Raw genomic sequence first — 19,899 nt, 5'->3', positions numbered from 1 at the left:
TAAGTGCCTATTTTCTGGATATTTTACATTGGTTCAATTATTAACATTATTATTCAGTTTAATTCTTGGAATAATCAGATGTGGGTTTCACTAGTTGTTTGAGATTGTGCACTCCTCAGTTAAGAAGATATTTAATAATCTATTAAAACTCCAAAGAACTGTATTCACCCCTTGACTGACCCTCAAACAAAGGGAAGTCAAAGTGCATTTTATGTTTTTCTTATTGTTCTTATCAAAATTATTATGTATTTGCTCTGTGAAATGTCTATGAGGAGGCCTATGGTACACACTTTTGAGTAGTAAGTGAAATGTAGTTAAAAGATGTCTTGATTGCAAGAAAATTATTTTGATGTTTCAAAATTAACTTTAGATGACTTTGTCTCAATTTTGCCACTTAACAGTAAGAAACCATACCATCAAATAATTCTAATAGGAAAGCTGAAGCAGGGTTGGGTTGTTTTAAAACAACTGTTTTAACACAGTTGTTTAAAACACGTTTAAAACACTGCAAATAAAACAGGTGGTGTTTAAATCAGTGTTTTAAAACTTATGTTTAAAACACTGTTTTTTTTTCAACTAATTAAAAGCTGATTATTATGTGCCTATATTTAATTTATTTAGTGTTTTCAATTCTTTGAGCCTGTGGTTTGCTGTATTGTAATTTTTAAATTAGAGTTTTTCTTGTTTTTTTTTAAATTTTTTTCAGTATGAAAGAACCAAAACTAAAAAAAAATCAATTTGAAACATACATTTTAATGCTACTTTTTTAAAAGGAATATTTATGCACTAGGCAGCTACCAGCTCTACAAAACTTTATTGAAAATATAGTTAACTACATAGGAACAGAGGTATAACACCTGTAAAGTGTAAACTGTAAAAAAATCTGAACTTAACATGTCACATGGGTAATAAGTTATAAAAGTTAAAAGTCAAGACCTGAAAAAAAAACATAAAAGCTAATCTTCAGCATTACTAGTAGTATACTATACTAGTAAGGTAGTGCCCACGTTCCCAAGCTAAAAACTATGAAAACTTTTACGTACATTATTTAACATTTTTATTTAGATGTTGAAACATGGTCAAGGTTGCCTGTATACTGTATTAGATAGCAAGATAAATATTGTTTTAAAACACTTTTTTGATTTTAAAACAATGTTTTATTTCACACGCAAGAAAAGACTGTTTTAAAACAAAAAACATGTTTTTTTGGTTAAAAAACAAGTTTTTTGTTTTTTTTAGAAAAAAACAATTTTCACCCAACCCTGGCTGAAAGCAGTTAAGAATGAAGAAATTGATGTTTAAGATTAAGTAAATCATAGTTTAACAAAATGCTCAAGCTTTAATCTGTTCAAGTTACTCAAGTCTTCTTATTAGTAGTCATAATAAGAAATAAAAATTGAATTGATTATCCTGTTTAGATTATTGTGGTGAGCCTGAAATTAATCAGTTAAGACCAGTTATTATGTGTTAATAAATATACATGGAACACTTGATGGTTTATCATTTAAATTTTAAATACCAGTATATTATGTATTAGTGTGATCTGATATGGTCTATCTCAAAACTATAATTATTCATTTGAAAGACATTGCAAAAGACTTTTTTCATTTTCCTGTTTCTTTGGTGGAAAAGCAAGAGAGAGAAAATCTCAGTTTCCAAACTTCCAAAGTTGAAATATAAACAATTATTTTTAAAATAGCTCCTACTAGATGAGAAAGTAGCTATATTATAGGTAGGTAGGTATTCAAAATTTCTAAATCTGTGTAAAATCAAAAAATAAAATTAATATAGTTGCTAGGCAGATTGTTCAAATGTTGAAATATCAAAAATTGGGGAAAGTAGGTTACATGAGCCCAGAAGCTACAAATAGGTGGCCACCCAAAATAAAAACAATGATGACAGCAGCTGATTATGCACTTTGAGAGTTTCACATTCAAAAATAAAACTTAGGACAAATGATATTTAATGTCGAGTGTTTTCCAGATAATAACACTGGTCAGTTTAATAATAATAAAATGCATCAAAAGCAAAACAAGACTTTTTTACATCTGTACTGGGACATCTATGTGTTGCTTCATCAGCTTTCTCCTATCTACAAAACTAACCTTCGTTTAACTTTTGGCGTCTTGGGTTTCGTATCCATTTTTACAATTGCACTTCTCAGTCCCTGCCAAGGAAGTGCAAACCAAAATCACAGCAAACCACAAAAATCACTTCAAACCAGAAGAAACAATTCACTCCGAATAAATTTTAAGTAATTTTTCACTTTGATCAGTTTCAATGACGTTTGAGTGTCGAACAAGGGGAATGAAAAGCTTTCAATTGGCTGTAACTGCGTTCCGATTTACGGTGTAGTTGCGGCGCTGACTACACCGAATGTTCTCAAAGCCCCGCTCTGTGTACGAAACTTTGTTCTTAGTTTTATCATTGGTTTTATAGTTCATTTTTAATATTATAAATTAATTTATGTCGTTTTCATTTAAAAAAAGAAACCACCATGTTTCCAGTTAAAATAAAAATACATGCAAGGCAAACAGAGGACTTTACTGATTGTCAAAAGTCATTTATCCGTCACTGCCAGATCGACTGTCACACTGTCAGACAAAATTAACCGGAACCCTAACCTTACTTTCCTACTTGATCTGAATTTTGGTATTTTGGAAAACTAAAAGAAAAACTCATATTCCACTCCTTTTAATAAATAACTTAACTCGTTTTACCATGAAATGAGCAACTATTATTATCTGGACATTCAGCTGTGAGTTCGTTCTACTCTCATACTTAATTATCTCCACTGACTTATCTTTTCCTTAACCTCAACCCATTAGCATTCTTCAAAATCCTGAAGAAGTAACGGCGGCGTTCTTCAAGAAGAACATTGTGGAAGCTGTTAAACAACTTTTTGGAGAAATTGGAGCGGCCATTCCTATTGACGTGCTTAAATTCAATCCTCAAACTCTTGAAGGGATAATTCGTGTGCCAAGCAGCCACTACATAAAAGTTCGTGGTAGTCTCACCCTTTGTGGATGGTACGAAGGTCAGAACTGCATTTACCGTGTGCGAAAAAGTACGCCTTTTTTGTTGGGTCTTTTGGGAGATAGTCGTGATTATTCTCACTAAGGTGGTTTGAGTTATTGTTTGCAGCAAAGTGTGTGGTAATAACAATTTGCAGCCATTATAATGTCACACTGTCGGCGATTGGGGCAAAATGGAAAAGATGTGGTGATTTTTGCCACCAAAGAAGACCATTCAATACCTAGCAAAATAGCTTTACCACCACCTGATCCTCAACCTGGGCTGATACTTGCCAATGGAGAGATTAACTGGAATTGTCCCTGTTTAGGTGGCATGGCCACTGGACCCTGTGGTGTCCAATTTAGGGATGCATTCAGTTGTTTCCATCATTCAAAAGCTGACCCCAAAGGTATAGTATCAAAATACCTGAATAAACTACTAATAATAAATGACATGTTGCAGGTAGTGACTGTTTAGATAAATTTAAAACGATGCAAAATTGCATGCAAAAATATCCAACTTTGTACAACAAAGAGTTGTCAGAAGAGGAGGAAATGAGTAGCATGGCTGAAGCTGAACAAACTGCTGATGAACTGATAACAGCAGCTGAAGCAACTGGTGCTGATGCTTCTAATTCTGCCAGCAAATAATTTAAAATCTGGATTTTTTGTATCTTGATTTAGTTTCAGCAAGTGTAGCCACAAATAGTGCTAAAATGTTAGACTTAAGTATAATGTGTTAATAAACAATTTGATCTTTAGAAGTCTTCTAGTAAAACTACTTTGCTGATATTAGTCTACATTGGTGTTCAATTTTATATGGATTTAAACTGTAGGAAGCTAATAGTTTTGATATATATTTGGTTTAAACATTTCTTCAATTTTGTAGTCAATCATATACCATTTTAAAAAATTCATACTTGAGAGAACCAATGAATTTTTAAAAATGTTCTATTAACAGCGCCATCTCAATAACTTTTGTTAACTTACAGCTTCAGTCAGTGAAAGTTTCCTTTAGATCCTGGTTGGAATGTCTGATAGTAGGTGGCGATACTCATTTTGTTTTATCTTTAAATTATGGATTACCGGAATATATCAGATGGTCTAATATTGTTCTTTTCTGTAATCAAAGTTGGATCAGGCCAACTAAATAGAATGATGCGATAAACCCACAAATGTAGTCAATTTATTTTCGTTTTGGGTGAATGGGTCATCCTTACAACCCATGAAGCATTCAGATTAGAACTAAAGGATTATTATACAAGGGAACTTTATAATTAGTGCAATATTTCAAACGGCAAACAAAGAGTAAAAAAAACCGGCTTTACCAAAAGTATTGTTTAGCGCGAAGCTCATATATTTCAATTTAAAACGCTAAAGCCGATTCTAGTTCCCATCTTTTGAATTAAATATTAACATTAATCACCGTCGGTCGCGACGTAAATAGCATTTAATTTCGTAGTTTTACGAAAATCCCTTTAAAGTTGTAGCTGTCGCGCTATCTGAATTATCAATAAGCGGATTAACATATACGAAACAGTGGAACTACATTTATAACATACCAGTTTCTTTGATCGGTTGCTCTCTCTTGGCGCCAGCCGAATGTATTCACTGAAAAGACCACACAAAAAAAATATTTCGGTTGGCTCTAATTGGCTGATTCATCCTTGTTTGGTTCGGTTTTTCGGTATTTCTACAAAACCATTTACAGATTCTAGGAAAGAATGTCTCACTACAATAGTCCATAAGACAGATCATTGACATTTTGAGCAATTTTAGTGAAGTTCTTATGTTGAAAACTTTTTTTATTAAACTTTCACACTTACTTATGGATCATTATTGATGAAAGAAGAGATTTACTGAACATAGATTTTCTGATGTTGATCCGAATTTTATATACATACCACTGTTTTTCTCAATAACCGTGACGATTTTTTTCCAATTTATTATACAGGTGTGGTAAAACTAAGTGGCCTGATAACTGTTAATTAAGAAGAAGAACTTAATGATACAAAAAAGTTCCTAAATCGAATAAGATTTTAAACATTTTTTAGAAAAAAACATCATTGGCGCACTAGAGAAAAATATTGATGGGGAGCGGGGAAAGGGGCTAAAACTAAAAGAAAATTAAAATCTCTAAAAATTAAACATTTCTTTAACGAAGCATGTTTTGAGTAAGTATAGTTAATATAGCAAACTATAGTTATTTTTACATCTGAAACACGTTTACGACTTCAAAGTATCTTGGTTAAAGGTGGCGCTAGATATTATTTATACCGTTAGGTTCAGAGGTAAGGTATATAAAGGCAAAATTGTCGGAGTCTCTCATAAAAATGGTCAACATTTCAATAAAAGCCATTAACACAAATAAAAAAATACGACGAAAAAATATAACGATTACCATGTTTTTCTCCAACTACAGTTGAACGATGCTCAACCCTCTTAACGGCGGCGCAGTAAACGAAAAAGGCACCTTTTTTGTGTGTCACAAAAGATCTCCTAAAAATTATATTTAGAGCTCGAATCAGCTAAGAAAAGGCCACGGCCGTCATCAAACGATGATGTCACGATCTCTGTACGTCTCGCTTTAAATATTGCTGCCTTCGTTACTTTCCAAGTTGATGCAGCGAGTCAATGGCGTGCTATTCTCTGCTCAGTGAAATGAAATTTAATTAACGTAAATAGGTGTAGTTTTTGCTTTTTCATTTCATAAATTGTATTAAAACAGGATAGGTAAGTAGGTTTTATAAAACAAACCAAATACATATACATACATAATATTGACACTTTGAGAACAAAATTGGCCTAGGTCTCTGGTCCCATTTCTTTAAATATTAATTTAAAAAATAAACAAGAAAACAAGCAAAGGGTAAATTAAAAAAACATACAGTGTGTTTCGGTTAAAAAGATCTGTGCAAATTATTTTTCTGCTGTAGCTGCAGGGTGATGATTGATGAAGAATATTAAATACCAATTAGTTTAAATCCAAATTATATAACTTAACTTAGGGCAATGTTAACCACAAAAAAACATTGTCTTGGGGCAATTAATCAATTATTGGAAGATAAAAATAGGCAGCTGGTTTCTTTTTTCAATTATTCTTAATTTGAAGGTCCTACAGTGCAGCTAGACCTTGAAAATGAAGTCTCAAAGTAACTTTCAGCTTGCCTTTGCATCGTTTTTGATATACAGGGTTTCATGAAGAAGAGGTAATATTTAAAATTTGTTATCTTTGTTAAATTTAATAATCATATATTTTTATAAATTTGATAATTTTGTTTATTTATAAATACATATACATATACAAATTACGAATTCATAACATAAAACAAAAATCCAAAACTTAGTCTAGGAGTGAGCATCCTAATTCTTCTTCGGATAAACTGGCATCACATTCATCATCATCATCACCAAAATCTTCATCGCTATCGTCAGATGAACCAGTGTTAACAGTAAAAATAAGCTGGTCCACTGTATCATCAAAAATATGCTCTTTTTTTATGAGCTCCTCTTCATACTTTTTTACATGCTGGCAAATGTCAAACCACTCTTTTTCAGACACCTCTTGAAATTTTTGTTTTGTTAAAGCTTCGGTATCAGACAATTTAAAAGTGGTATTATGAGCTGCTACCCAATTTTTAACCAAAGCCCAAATTTTTTCTATTGGGTTTAATTCTGGATGGTAGGGTGGTAAACGCAACACAAGATGCCCATGTTGTTCTAACAGCCTATCTAAGTTATATTGTGGAGGAAATCTAAATTTATTTTCTTGTATGATTTGATACAGCTCTGGCTTTGTTAAATGAGGATCTGCTGGGATTCCTTTTTCCACTAGCCAACTTAACATATCTCCTTTTTTAGTAGCCGTTGTAATATTTTTGTTAACAGTAACATTGTGGTAGGCTGCATTGTCTATAATAAGGACTGAGCGGTCAGGTAAATTAGGAAGCAATTGCTTTTTTACCCAAGTCATGAAATTTATTCGTTTTAAGCGAATGTCATATGATTCACACAAGAATTTTCTTTTGTCTGGTGTCTTCTGCCACCTACAAAAGATAAAGTTATTTTGATGTACATGATTGCCAAGATGTAAAACATACTTAAATCCAATGTTCTTAAGCAATCGCCCTAAGCTGCTTACACTAATGGATTCAGTCAAGATTTGCTGGTCAATAATTTTTTGCAAAATACCTGTAAAGATAAAAAATAATCCCATTTTAGTCTAAATTTTGTTGTTTTAAATTTTCAATTAACACATTATCAAGGTTTATACATATAGCAAACTAGGCTTACATTTAATTGTAAAAAACATGGTAAGTTCTGCTAGAAAAACTCTGAAGACTCTGTAGGTATACCTAATGTATTATAAACTTACCTTTTAATGTTGGAAGTTTTTTCTCAAGAATATAGAAATCATAAATAATTTCTCTGATTCTTTTGATTTCATCAGGTTTGATGTTATCCAATTTTAATTTTTTAATCTGTCCCTTCTTTGTAGGAGTGTGAAATGATGAGCTTGGCCCTCCCCATTCAACATGTAGTGCTTCTCTAGATATCTTCTGCACAGTAGATCTAGACACCCCTGTAGCTGCTATAGTTCTCTCTCTAAAATGATATTTATTATATTATTCAACGTTTTCGTCGTTTTTAATCAAAGACAATACCTGTAGTTATTCAAAGGGATGGAAACTCCTTCTGCCTCCTTCTTCATAAATTCTAAGACGTTACTTACAATTTCACGCCCTTGGCTGTGTATCACAACACCTTTCTTCCCAATCTTTTTTGGAGACATTATGACAAATTAACGATTTTTACTTATAACACGTGAACTCAAACTGCGACCATCAACAATACAACCAAAACACCAGACTAAAACGGAAACTAACCTAACCTAATTTTTAAACTCAACCTGTCCGCCACTACATTTTTTTAAACTTGGCAACATCGTTTAGAGTGCCGGCTAGTAAAAGCATGTAAAAGGGTCCATCTGTCCCTGGCCGCACCCGCATTTGTTTTAATTGTGCCCAAGTAAAAAATCGTACTACGTTGCCAAGTGGCTTTTTGACCGCTTAAGAATTTATTTTCGGGAATATTTTAATAGGACGCCTCTGATTATATCTAATGCGACGGCAACTGTAGAAGGAGAAAGAAATAGTTTTAAAAACTGCGTCATTGATGATGCGGTGGCCTTTTCTCATCTGAATCGAGCTCTACAACAGGCGGTGGTGTACAAAAGTACCTATACCTACATAGAAAAAATACAGTTGTCTTTGTTGCGGGTATAATTACTTTATTTGATTAAGGTTTTATTACAAGTTGTAACATGAACCCAAAGATTAGACTAGTTATAGTTAAAAAACTGAAAAAAATAAGGTGTGGATTTAATGTTTATGAAACTTGTTGTTTTTACGATTTAAGTAACTATATTTTAAATATACTACATATAATAGGAAATACAGTTTGATTTTTGATTCTCGAAATAGAAAAATGGAATGGATAGAATAAAGAATCAAGTGACAAAGCAATTTAACAAGTGAAATTCAGAATAGGCAAACTGTAAGTTAGAAATCATCAAGTGTAATTCAGAAATGGTCACAATCACAATATTAGTTAATAAGGATTGATATCTTCCAATGATTAAGAGGCGAGGTTAAAACACTTGAAGTAAACAATAATTATAAGAAAATAGTTTATATTTGACTCTGAAAATTGGATGCAATTCTTATTTCAAAATAAAATAAGATAATAACAGACAACCGGCAACCTGTTTCCTACCAAGGCAACGAGGTCAGCCAAAAACATCACCCCAATATCAAAAGAATTATGTCTGCTGTCCCTTGTTGTTAAATAGCAATTATGGTGTGACACCATAATTACAAAATTGTATTAAAATCACGTGACCTTTGGATCACAACGCGTTTGGATTCAAATCACAAAACAAAACTACTACTTTACTTATTTCACGAGTGTACTATCAATTCCAGATTTCTATATTCCAAAACGTTGCGTCACAACTAAGTTGCCCAGAAACTTTCATTTATGCAAAAAAAAAGCTTTATCGTCAAAGTTTATCTTTTAATTGGACTGTCAATTTCAGTCTCTCCGGAGTGCGGATGCACATAAAGGGAAACCGATTCTCTTCCCCCCTTTTGGCCCCTGGTCTATTTATTACCAGAACCGGATTTCCACTTGCATGGCATGGTTATGATCGAGTTTCCCTCGAGGTTTTGTCGATGTGTGGTTAATTGAGTTCCGAAATGAAATATTGTTTAAATGAGAATTATTGGCAGTATTTTTCAATTGATTTTTCTGGATAGTTGTACTGAGCTCTCTTTGGTGTAATATAATAGAGTAGTTAATGTTGTATTATAATAGAGTTATAAACGTTATAATATAAGATAAACGGAAATGATATAGGACATGCAAGATCATCTATTTGATCTTATTGTAGATATTTTGGTATATTAGGAGATTTTCTAACAAAGAGCTATTTTACCTATTTTCAAGTTTAGGGTATGCAAAACCAAGGACGGTAAACAGTACTACTAACTGTTTATCGTCCTTTATGCAAAACAGCAGTCGTTAAACTGACAAATTTTTCTATAGGCGTCGTTTACCTAGAAAGTAAAATATTTACTAAAATTGTCGAAATTGGTTTTCGAAAACTTCGAAAACAAAAAGTCTACGACAATAAATCAAAATTGATAGCTACTTTTGCTATTTATGCGATACTTTTATTATTATATTATACAGGGGGTCCCAGGGGTAAGGGACAAAATTTTACTACGTATTTTTTAGGTAAATTGGAGTCAAATCTGTTATGCACGTGGGTCTAGAAATGCTTCCTTACCAAGATATGATTTTTTAAATTTAATAGTGATATTGTGCCGAAAACCAGCAATGGCCACATCATTAAAAGTGCTAGACTATGCTTGCAATGTGAAGGTGAACACATTGAACAATTATTATAAATAGTTATTTGCACGGTAGTATTAATTTTTTTTTGAAAAGCAAAAATTTTTGCACTATTGTAGTTTTCGGTACAATAACACTATTAAATTTAAAAAAATCATCATCTTGGTAAGGAAGCATTGGCTACAAATTGTCATATACCCTATGAAGCCATAAAGCTTAAAAGTAAAGAAAAACATGCTCTAAAGCAATATGGTTCTAAATCATCAAGTCCATGAGTTGTTTCTCTATCTCTGTTCGAGATCATCAACTCCATGTTGAGTAGACGTAATAATAACTTTAAGTGGACTAAAGACTTGCAAAGTATAAATAAACTACTAAAAGTAGAATTAAAGCAAATTTTAAAAAAACCTAAAAATAATTTGGGGAAGTTTAGTAAAATCTGGAAACTTTTTTAAAACACTTTTGGGAAAATTGTATATTTAAAGGTTGGCGACACTTTGTCCACTGTCTAGTGATGTTAGAAACCTACTAGAAACTTACTAGAGTATTTTGTATTTACGTTTTGTTTAACTTTATCTTCAGATTAAGTCAAGTGATATTATTTTAATAGAATGCAAAACAAGACAAAACGATTGAGGATACGTCCATGAATATGTCGCTTTTAAACGCATTTTGTGTGACAAAAAGTGCCATTGAACTAGATGCATTCAATTCGTTCTGGTTAACTGACCAAAGCCCCCATATTGAATTGATTCGGGGAGTTCGTAATTTTATTTAAAGCTCGATAGAGCCGAAAGATATCTGAGTCATTGTGTTCTGAGCTAAATGCTAAATTGTATCTATTCTTCCTATCAAACAATGGCGGCTCATCTATTATGTCGAAAATGCAATTACTTTCTACTCGAGGCTCTCTAATTCTAATAACTTCGCCCATATTTCCACGTTAGACGCACTAATAAATCTAAAAGTAGTTTACCCGCCCTGTAGTACGGAGCTTAGTGAATAAAATAATTGTTAAAAAGGCCTTCAAGGCCGTTGGTTACAATGGTAAATTATACGGATATGTGAATAGGCCCCGCAGGAAGCCGGGTTTGGTCGTATCGAAAAGCAAAAGAAAAGAATTTAACGATCGCCTCTAAAATACGCCTGTCTATGGCCGACACAATGAACGTGAATTATAGTGCTTTCCTGGCACTCCTATAGGAAACCTCTATGGCATTTTGTAACATCACGGTCTGTTTGTGAAAAAAGAAATTTCCTATATTTATTATTCTAAAATACAGCCATTTGATTCTCTTTGTTCCCTACCCAATTTTACATTTTTTTGTTTTGCCAATTGTTCAAATAAATATCCTTTCGCTTTGTATGTCCTATTTGACTTCAAGCTGTTTGGAAAGTTGTGATTAATACCATTTAACTTATGCTACACTAGCAAAAAGTATATATTTATATAATAATCACAATCAATATTACTTATTGGTTCTGTTTGTGTAAGCTGGCGATTTCCGTTTGGATACTACTGAATTTGTATTTGGATAACCTAGAAATGTGTTTGATGACCTGAATGGAGTGAGAGGGAGGAAGGGCTTACTTTAATAATTCTACCATAAAATGGCCGGCCGTCACTTAGGTTTTAAGAATCCTCCCATTTCTCTTTCAAGTCTTCTTGCACAACATTTTATGATGTGTGTCTTAACAAAAAGCGTAGCGTGGCTTTAAAAAAAGCCACGCTACTTGCTTAATTTATAATTTTGTATAATTCCACTGTGTTGTCAAAATACTGCCAGAAGCCTTCACTAGTGTCAAAAACTTTCTTATAACTTGCCAAAGTTCTTTAGAATCTTTCTCAAAACGTCAGAGGCCTCTAAGTATTACTGAAAACCTCCTAAAAATTGCCAGAACCTTCTTTAAATATTCTAAACTTTTCAAAAATGTTCCAAAATTGCTAAAAGGCTCTAGAACCATTTTGAAAATAATGTCAGAGGCCTCTTAATATTACTGAATACTTTTCAAAAACTGTCAAAAGCGTCCACTGGTGTTCTAAACCTTCTGAAAGCTTTTTCAAATTTTCCTGGTCTCTAGAATTCTTCTCAAGACGTCAGAGACCTCTAATTCAATATTTTTTAAAATTGTCATAACACTCTACAAATATCTTTTTTTTTTTAAATTACCAAAGGCGTCTAGAATCCATTTGAACTTGTCAGAAGGCTCTAAATACTCCTCCCTGGCTTTGGCAGAAGCCTTCTATAAATATCCTGAACCCTCTAATAATTTTTAAAATTTTCCAAAAGCCCCCAGAAACTTTTTGAGTTGCTATAGGTCTCTAAATAGTACTAAAAACCTCCAAAAAAAATGCCAGCCGCCTTTGCAATTGTCCAAGCTCTTTTTGAAATTGCCAGAGGTCTCTAACAAATCCTAAACTTTCCAGTTTGACAGAAACACAGCAATGGCACCAAAACATCAAAAATTTCAGTTATATCCTGGCAAAATTGCTTATTTTTACTTACACAATTTTGCTAGTTATTTTAAAATAAATGTCGACAGTAAAACTTTATCTACATGATATAAACTTTACACCGGACATTTGAATAACCCCGATAATTAATACAAACATGTAAAAAACTGAATAAGTTTTAAATAAAAAAAGTAGTTTACGCATTATATGACCAAATTTACAATTCAAATATGCGTTTTAAAGCGACAGCTGCAAACTCCGCCCCTGTATCAAACTTCAATGATTAAACGACAGGAGAATGTAATATTTATCGAAAGGATAAATCTTCGAATGTGCTTTACCACGTTTTCCAGAAAATATGGGCCTCTTTGTTCCGATGTATACCCTCAAGTTTTCAATTTTGTATAACGGTTGATTTGCTGAGATAAAAGGGTTCTTTATCTGAATAGTTTTGTCATTGCGGCCGCTGTGTAGTTGACAATAACAGTTTGGGAATGTAACTGGAGCATGGCGCAGATTTCGTGAGCCGATCCTTTATTGTGAACTTTTGATTAGGAACTTTTCGATCCACTTTTTTTTTTGATACGACGCAACATCTGCAGTAACAGTCACAGCTGCAAAATGGATGCTTTTTTAAGTAATCAGTTACAGCTTGTGTAAATTATGGCGTCGATTTGTTTACTCCGCAAACTTAGGATCGTAAAAAAAGTAAAAGAACATAAAACTCCACCACAAAGATGCTTTCAACCACTTTAATTACTTTCCTGCATAGAACATTAATTGAAATTTGAAGAGACTGCATCCTAGTTGCCCGAAGCGGTACGTGTAATAATTATAATTTAAGCAAAAAAACATTCTCGAGACCTCGGAAAGTACCTATTACACCAAAGCGTGCTGTTTTTAAGTATTGTATGCAGTTATCTTCGAAACTATTTATCTGATGTTGCGTCCTGCTTTAATAATAGTGGTTCGGAGGCAGTTGGGAAAGCCGTTCTTCGCCGAAACAGCCCATTTAAAAGAAGAAACGATTTTAACAATGAAGAACCGCATTTAACTGCATGTAATTGTACCGGATGTATGCGATGTTTACTACGTATATGGGGACTACAGATGGTCGATAAAATGTTAAGTGTACCTGATTGAATATCAATGCGCCAGCCGTTTTTTTACTGTTTGATCTAACATCGAAACGCAAGTTTAAACATTTGCTAGCCTTATCAAGGTTTTATTATTAGTATATGCATTAAAGATGGTCTTTTGTTTTATACTATTCTCAGAATGACTACCTTGAACTGCCTATTAGATTTAAGAATCTTTATTTGTACAGCCTGAATGTTATTTACTTTCCCTATAAGGATTTTATGCACTTTAGGAATTAAAAGTGCATATTTAATGACCTTAAAAATCATAATTTTAATCCATGGGATGTGCATATTTGTTTTGTGCCATAGCAACACTTCCAGACACAATAATTTTTGAGTTAATTATGCCAACAGTAGTTCAAATTTTGACACCGATTTTCTCCCTGACTGTACCAATTTTTTTTGTATTTTCTTAGGTTGATGAATAGGAAATTTAATGATGATTCCAAAAATATGCTTAAAACAGTCATTTTCTTTCTCCTAGTGGGTTTTACAGGCAATTTTGTCACTAACGTTGAAATGTTGTTCAGTTTTTGCTAAATAACTCGAAAACGGTGAAAGTTACAAGGAAATTGGAAGACACCAAAAATGTTCCAATCAACCACTTAACCCAACACCATAAGTTTGCAGGACATACTTTTGCTCCAGTATACAGGGTGTGCAAGAAAGGTATTATAGTTCACTATTTTCACTCTGTACGCAATTTTTAAGATACAATTTTTTACTCTACATCACTGCAAAGAGGAGCAAAAATAACCGAGTTACTGTTGTTCAAATTTCAAACCACAATTTCAGCTGTTGTTTAATTAACTCAGAAACTGTGAACATTACGAAAAATTTGAAAGAGAACAAAAGTTTTCGTAAAGAACTGCTAAACTCATTCCTGAAAGTTTTGCAGTCCCTCAATGTCGCTACTATACAGGGGGTGCATGAAAATTGTAGTGATTCAGATTTATGACTTGTCAAATTAAACTTTTGACTAACTAACTAGCTAGCCATTACCTATTGCTTCATTTGAGAGAACTACTACTACTTTTGCAGGCACTTTAATCCCTAGGTTTATAATATACTATTCTTGTGGTCTTTTCCGAACTTGGCCTATATTGTTGTTTATTGTATTCAAAAGTACGTGTGACTGCTAAGGTTGTAATTCAATAAAGTAATAATGCAAAGTCTTGTAATAAAAAGATAATGTTTGCTGTTTGAAGATAATTACGAATTTATAGCTATAATGGACGCACCTGCTTCTATTATACGTCATTTGAACGATCTATAAATGGTCTTTAGAGATATATGGGGGTTGTCTATTCCACCTGCGTCCTTTTTGGTTTAGTGGGGGTAAACTATAAATTTAATAGGGTAATAATGACTGTCATAAAAAAAGATAACAATAATATCTACATGTTGACTCTCTTAGTACCTACCTAATCGGTCACCTTATTATTTCAGATACCACAGCCTCTGTATTGAACAGTTTATTATATTTTAAAGTCACAATTTATTACCAGCTTTTAACAGCGTTGCCAAACTGACAGTTTTTTAGTTAATAATTCTAGCACTGTTGCTAAATTGACTGACATGACTGATGAATTTTGTTTTTTTTTTCAAAGTTGAATAACTTATTATTATTGTTACAAAATACGGTACTTTTTATTACTCTTTTCCATTTGAAAAACTTTTTTTTTCACCGTTACCAAGAGCTTAAAAAAGAGTTAATATGACGTTAGTTGTCAAGATTTTTTTATAATTTAAAGGAAAACATTCTTTTACTGCCGATGATATCACTGATACTGTATTTGCATATCAAATCTTCTAAATTTGTTCACATGAATTTTATTATTCTATAGTTACCTTCGCTTTACAGTTGGCTATTTTTCTTTCCGGCAAAAAAATGTCAGTAAAAGATCTGTCATATCAAAACAGTTCCTAACAGGGCTAAAGCAAAGCAAAGTGAGGATGACGCTGTTTTTTTGGGTTACTCAAATAGAAGAAAAGACTCTTAAAACAAATTGGTTAAAGCTGGTGCAACAGAGAAGCAAATAAGCAAGAGATGAAGAAGTAGATAGATATAAATGCTAAAATCAAAAAACAAAGAGAAAAAGACTAAACTCCATAAAAAAGCATAACAACCATGCATTTGGCTTTTTAGGAAATCAATTCATATGAATGTCCTGGTGTGAAGGACAGCAAAAAATTTAGATGTGAATAGCATTAAGACGACGTAAAATAGTCGAAACTATGTTTTAACACAGAACCTCATACATTTTCCTTTAATCTTTTGTCCAAATAACTTGGAAGTATCCACTGACCATTCCCTTCCAAACCTATTAATTTTATTTATCTCAATCCCAAAGGTGCAAGACATGTTTCAGTTTAATGTCTGCTACTTAAAAGCGCCTGTCCAGAATGATGGACAGCGATTAATCTCCAAAGGTCATGAGAAGGGGCAAGCAACGTAAAATTTTACAAAAAATCGAAACGGATCTACCTCTGGCCCTTTCGGGCGGTATCGCATATCGCACCAGCCAGCCAAACCAAAACAATATATCGGAGATTTCGCCCTTCGTTCCCTGTTTCAAAGGGTCCCGAAACCCCCTACCGAAATTTTGTAAAGACTAAAGTGGCTTGTCGTGATTAGGTCTCGGGTAAGACTATTATGAAGGTTCTCATTGTCGAATTTAAATTTGTTAGAGCCGATGGGGTGTCGGACAATAAGACCACGAAGTTTCGAGGAACTCCTGTATTTATAATACGTCATGCGAGTTTTTTTGTGTAGGAAGTTTTAATCTGGACTGATGGATGAATTTTGATAAGGAGTCTTTTCAAGAATTCGTTGCGTTGGAAATGGAATTAGGTTTATGTTCGGTTTGAATGGCGCTGTATTCAGACGCGGCCAAAATGGGTTTGTCCCTTCTGGCTCCGTGTTAGGTGTCGTTAGACGGGTAGTTTTATTTCTTTCATGTTCCATTAGTGAAGCTTCATAAATTATGTTCATTTAGCTGAACATAAGATATGCTTTTAATCTTTTTTTTACGTCAATGTTATAATTGATTCCAAAAGTAGATTGCGTTGCGAAACGTAAGCTTGTTAAAACAAAATAACTAATAACCTCTGCTAACTTTATTTTCGAGGGATAAACTTTATAAAAGAGTAAAAAAGTATTTCAAGAAGTCTGGTACAGTATTTAAAATATTTTACTTATGTTTTTGTTTTAGGTATATATTTTTATTTCTTTTATACTTCCTTGCGATGGGTTTACTTTTAGAAAGTTAAACGTTACCTTGAAGTGTACCTGGAAGGTACCAACTTGCTTGTTTTAAATGTAACACCCAAAAACTCTGTATATTATTACATTTTTTAATACTCCTTACAATTCTCAGTATGTTTCATGTATATGTTTCGAAGGTTGGCAATCATCAGGGCGATTCTTATTTTTGAGACCGCAGCTCTAAATAGTTCGTTGTTATTGCAACCAAACCATTCTCTAAGGTTCTTCAGCCATGAATTACGTCTTCTCCCCACAGATCTCTTTCCTTCGATTTTTCCTTGCATAATAAGTTACAATATTCGATACTTTTCCCCCCTCATGACATGTCCCATATATTGCAATTTTCTGGCCTTAATTGTCGTAATAACTTCTCTCTCCTTATTCATACGTCTCATCACTTCCACGTTGGTTATTCTGTCTACTCATGAAATCCTCACTATTCTTCGGTATACCCACATCTCAAACGCTTCCAGTCTCCTCATTTCGGTTACCTTCAGCGTCCAGGCTTCCATCCCATAATACAGTACGGACAGCACATAGCATCTCATTAGTCGTATTTTCAGTTCCAGGTTTAGATCCCGACAGCAGAAAAGCCTTTTCATTTTTATAAATGTGCTTCTGGCCTGTTCGATTCTGATTCGTATTTCTTGTGAGCTGTCGTTGTTTTCATTAATGGTCGTGCCTAGGTATTTGTATTCTCTTACTCTCTCAATAGGTTGATTGTTTACGTATATCCTACGAATGTCCTGAGTTGTTTTTGTCATCAACATATATTTTGTTTTGTTTATGTTCAGTGATAGTCCATATTCTTCGCTTACCGTGGCCATTCTATTAATTAGCGTCTGCAGATCTTCGTAAGTTGCAGCCAGAATAACTGTATCGTCAGCATACCTCAGATTATTTATTGTCATGCCGTTGATCTTAATGCCTATGTTCTGATCATCAAGTGCCCTATTTATTATGTCCTCCGAGTACAGATTAAAGAGGATTGGTGATACTATACACCCTTGACGAACACCTCTCTGTATTTCTATTTCTTCTGATACTACTGCTTTTTGACCATAGTATAACTTTGATATTATTCTTATGTCTCTGAGGTCTATTCTTCTCTTTATTAATGTTTCTATGAGCAAGTCATGCCTCACTTTATCGAAAGCTTTATTGTAGTCTATAAAGCATGTATATATGTCTTGATTTATATCTAGGCATCTTTGTGACAGGACATTGAGTGAAACTAGCGCTTCCCTTGTTCCTAGGCCTTTACGGAATCCAAATTGTGTATCGCCGATGTCTATGTCTATTTTCCTGAATACTCTACCATGGACTACCTTCAGCAGGACTTTCAATATGTGAGCCATCAAGCTAATGGTACGGTAGTCAGAGCACTGCTTGGCATTTTTCTTTTTTGGAAGAGTTATAAAAGTTGATAGCAACCAGTCATTTGGTATTATTCCTGTTCTATATATGGTATTAATTAATTCTACCAAAATATGAATCCGGTCTTCCTCTATCAGCTTAAGAATCTCCACTGGCAGTTGGTCCGGACCTGCAGCTTTTCCGTTCTATATCTATTTTCTCTGATTCGATATCTATATTCAATTGTTTTCTCTTCTTAAGGTTAAAACAGCTATTTTGCAGTCACTTAACAATATGTACGATTAAAATGAATTTTTGTAGCTCACTTCTTACGATTACTCACTTACGATTAAAAGGGGGCTCAAAAAAGTCACCTGATTGTTTTCAATATATTACTATAGTGCATAAACACACGTCAAAAGAAAAATACAGTGGATGAGAAAAAGAAATTCCAATGCAGTTAAATATTTATGAATAACAGAAAAAAAACTTTTTTAAGAAGTCCTAATGAACGTTCGTGTACATCACAAATGGGCAAAGCAATTTACGCAAGCGACAAGCGATTTCGTTCCATCTACATGCAAAAACCTCTCCCCGACATTTCCATTTCGGATAAGTGATCGAATTAACGGAGCATTTATGGAAAGTTTTCCCAGTTTGCTTGCACTGGAAACTCCGGAATGGCGCAATAAAAAGTAGTGCTCAACAATAAAATCGAGTATTTCCCCGATGGCAATATCGTACAACGGTATATCGTTCTTTAGTCCGGTCGTAAACATGGCAACTCAAGCAAACGAGAAAACGGAGGAAAAGAACTGGGGATTATATAAAATTATTAGAGTTATAACAGCATAAAGCGCGATAAATAGAGGAATATTGCTCTTTGTTTATGGCGCTACGTCCATGGACTTTGTTACAATCTGGAATGATGTAAACCTTACAGTTAATCCAAGTTGGTGAAGCCACGAACTCAAAACTGGTTAATAATTCATGAAACATGTTGTCGGCACCCTACAAAGCAACATATGTATTCCGCTTCGGTGTAAGGTGTAATAAAAAAAAAAGTTTCTTCCCCTCATCGGTATTATTATACATCTTCCATACAACAACACGATATAATTACAAACCCTGTACTGTGCAATTTAATTTCAATTTATGACCCTTACGTCTACTGGACTATTATCAGGCATTCCACTTCCCCCAGTGTTCCCCCGTAAGCATGTTATTAGTTTTCCAACTAATACACTTTTAGCGGCTCGGTTATCAAGTTGACAGTTATGTAGCAGCAACTTTGGAAGCTTTTTCGCATTTTATAAAACGGTATTATTATTAAAGCCGGCTAATAAAAATACATTTGAAATTTTAAATAGTGAACATGTTCAGTTCTCATAAGCTGTTTCATCCAGATTATGTTTCATATAATTATCATTGTTGTTTGTTGATATACTGGAAGGAAAGTTATGTTTATTGGTCATCTCTATAGTCATTTTACTGAGTAGTAATGAGATCGTTAAAACAATCGGCCCATATTAGACCTGTTCGCAGAGGCAATCTCTAAATTCCAACGGAAAATCAATGAAATGTGGGCTGTAATTGGTTGAATGATCACGTGACAGTGACATTTCTTGATTTAAGTTTCTTAAGAAAATTAAAGACATTTGTTTGAACAGGGTGTTTTGTCACTCCGGTGTTTTTGCATCCTTACTGATGAGCCACAATCATAGAAAACATTATAAGTATAGATGCATA

General features: G+C 33.5%; 3 protein-coding genes across 3 annotated transcripts in view; 1 reads left to right on the top strand and 2 right to left on the bottom strand.

Annotated features, from left to right (window-relative positions):
• The window catches only part of sima (HIF-1 transcription factor component sima), a 42,883-nt gene extending 40,586 nt beyond the window's left edge, over positions 1-2,297 (bottom strand). The window contains exon 1 of the mRNA XM_081972353.1: positions 2,106-2,297. Coding sequence (XP_081828479.1) covers positions 2,106-2,143 — 38 coding nt within the window. The 5' untranslated portion in view covers positions 2,144-2,297. The remainder of the gene's footprint in view (positions 1-2,105) is intronic.
• Positions 2,298-2,977: 680 nt separating this feature from the next.
• LOC145724225 (mitochondrial intermembrane space import and assembly protein 40) lies at positions 2,978-3,778 on the top strand. The gene is made up of 3 exons (XM_081972376.1): positions 2,978-3,121; positions 3,173-3,424; positions 3,478-3,778. Exons 2-3 carry the CDS (start codon positions 3,181-3,183, stop codon positions 3,663-3,665), a joined length of 432 nt encoding a protein of 143 aa, XP_081828502.1. The 5' UTR covers positions 2,978-3,121; positions 3,173-3,180; the 3' UTR covers positions 3,666-3,778.
• A 2,491-nt stretch (positions 3,779-6,269) lies between these two features.
• On the bottom strand, positions 6,270-7,633 carry LOC145724224 (uncharacterized). Its single transcript, XM_081972375.1, has 3 exons — positions 7,390-7,633; positions 7,115-7,205; positions 6,270-7,060 (listed from the first exon to the last, which is right to left on the bottom strand). Exon 3 carries the CDS (start codon positions 6,985-6,987, stop codon positions 6,358-6,360), a length of 630 nt encoding a protein of 209 aa, XP_081828501.1. The 5' UTR covers positions 6,988-7,060; positions 7,115-7,205; positions 7,390-7,633; the 3' UTR covers positions 6,270-6,357.
• Between the last annotated feature and the right edge of the window lie 12,266 nt (positions 7,634-19,899).

The sequence above is a fragment of the Ips typographus genome, linkage group LG2, assembly GCF_016097725.1.
Source record: "Ips typographus isolate SLU linkage group LG2, UJ_Ityp_2.0, whole genome shotgun sequence".
NCBI lineage: Eukaryota > Metazoa > Arthropoda > Insecta > Coleoptera > Curculionidae > Ips > Ips typographus.
This window is presented reverse-complemented; position numbering and strand designations above follow the sequence as displayed.

Excerpts from the sequence above, each read along its gene's own strand:
- LOC145724225 (XM_081972376.1), top strand. The coding sequence starts at position 3,181 with ATGTCACACTGTCGGCGATTGGGGCAAAATGGAAAAGATGTGGTGATT. Across the intron at positions 3,425-3,477 it reads TTCAAAAGCTGACCCCAAAG|GTAGTGACTGTTTAGATAAA; the intron begins GTATAGTATCAA and ends GACATGTTGCAG.
- LOC145724224 (XM_081972375.1), bottom strand. The coding sequence starts at position 6,987 with ATGACTTGGGTAAAAAAGCAATTGCTTCCTAATTTACCTGACCGCTCA.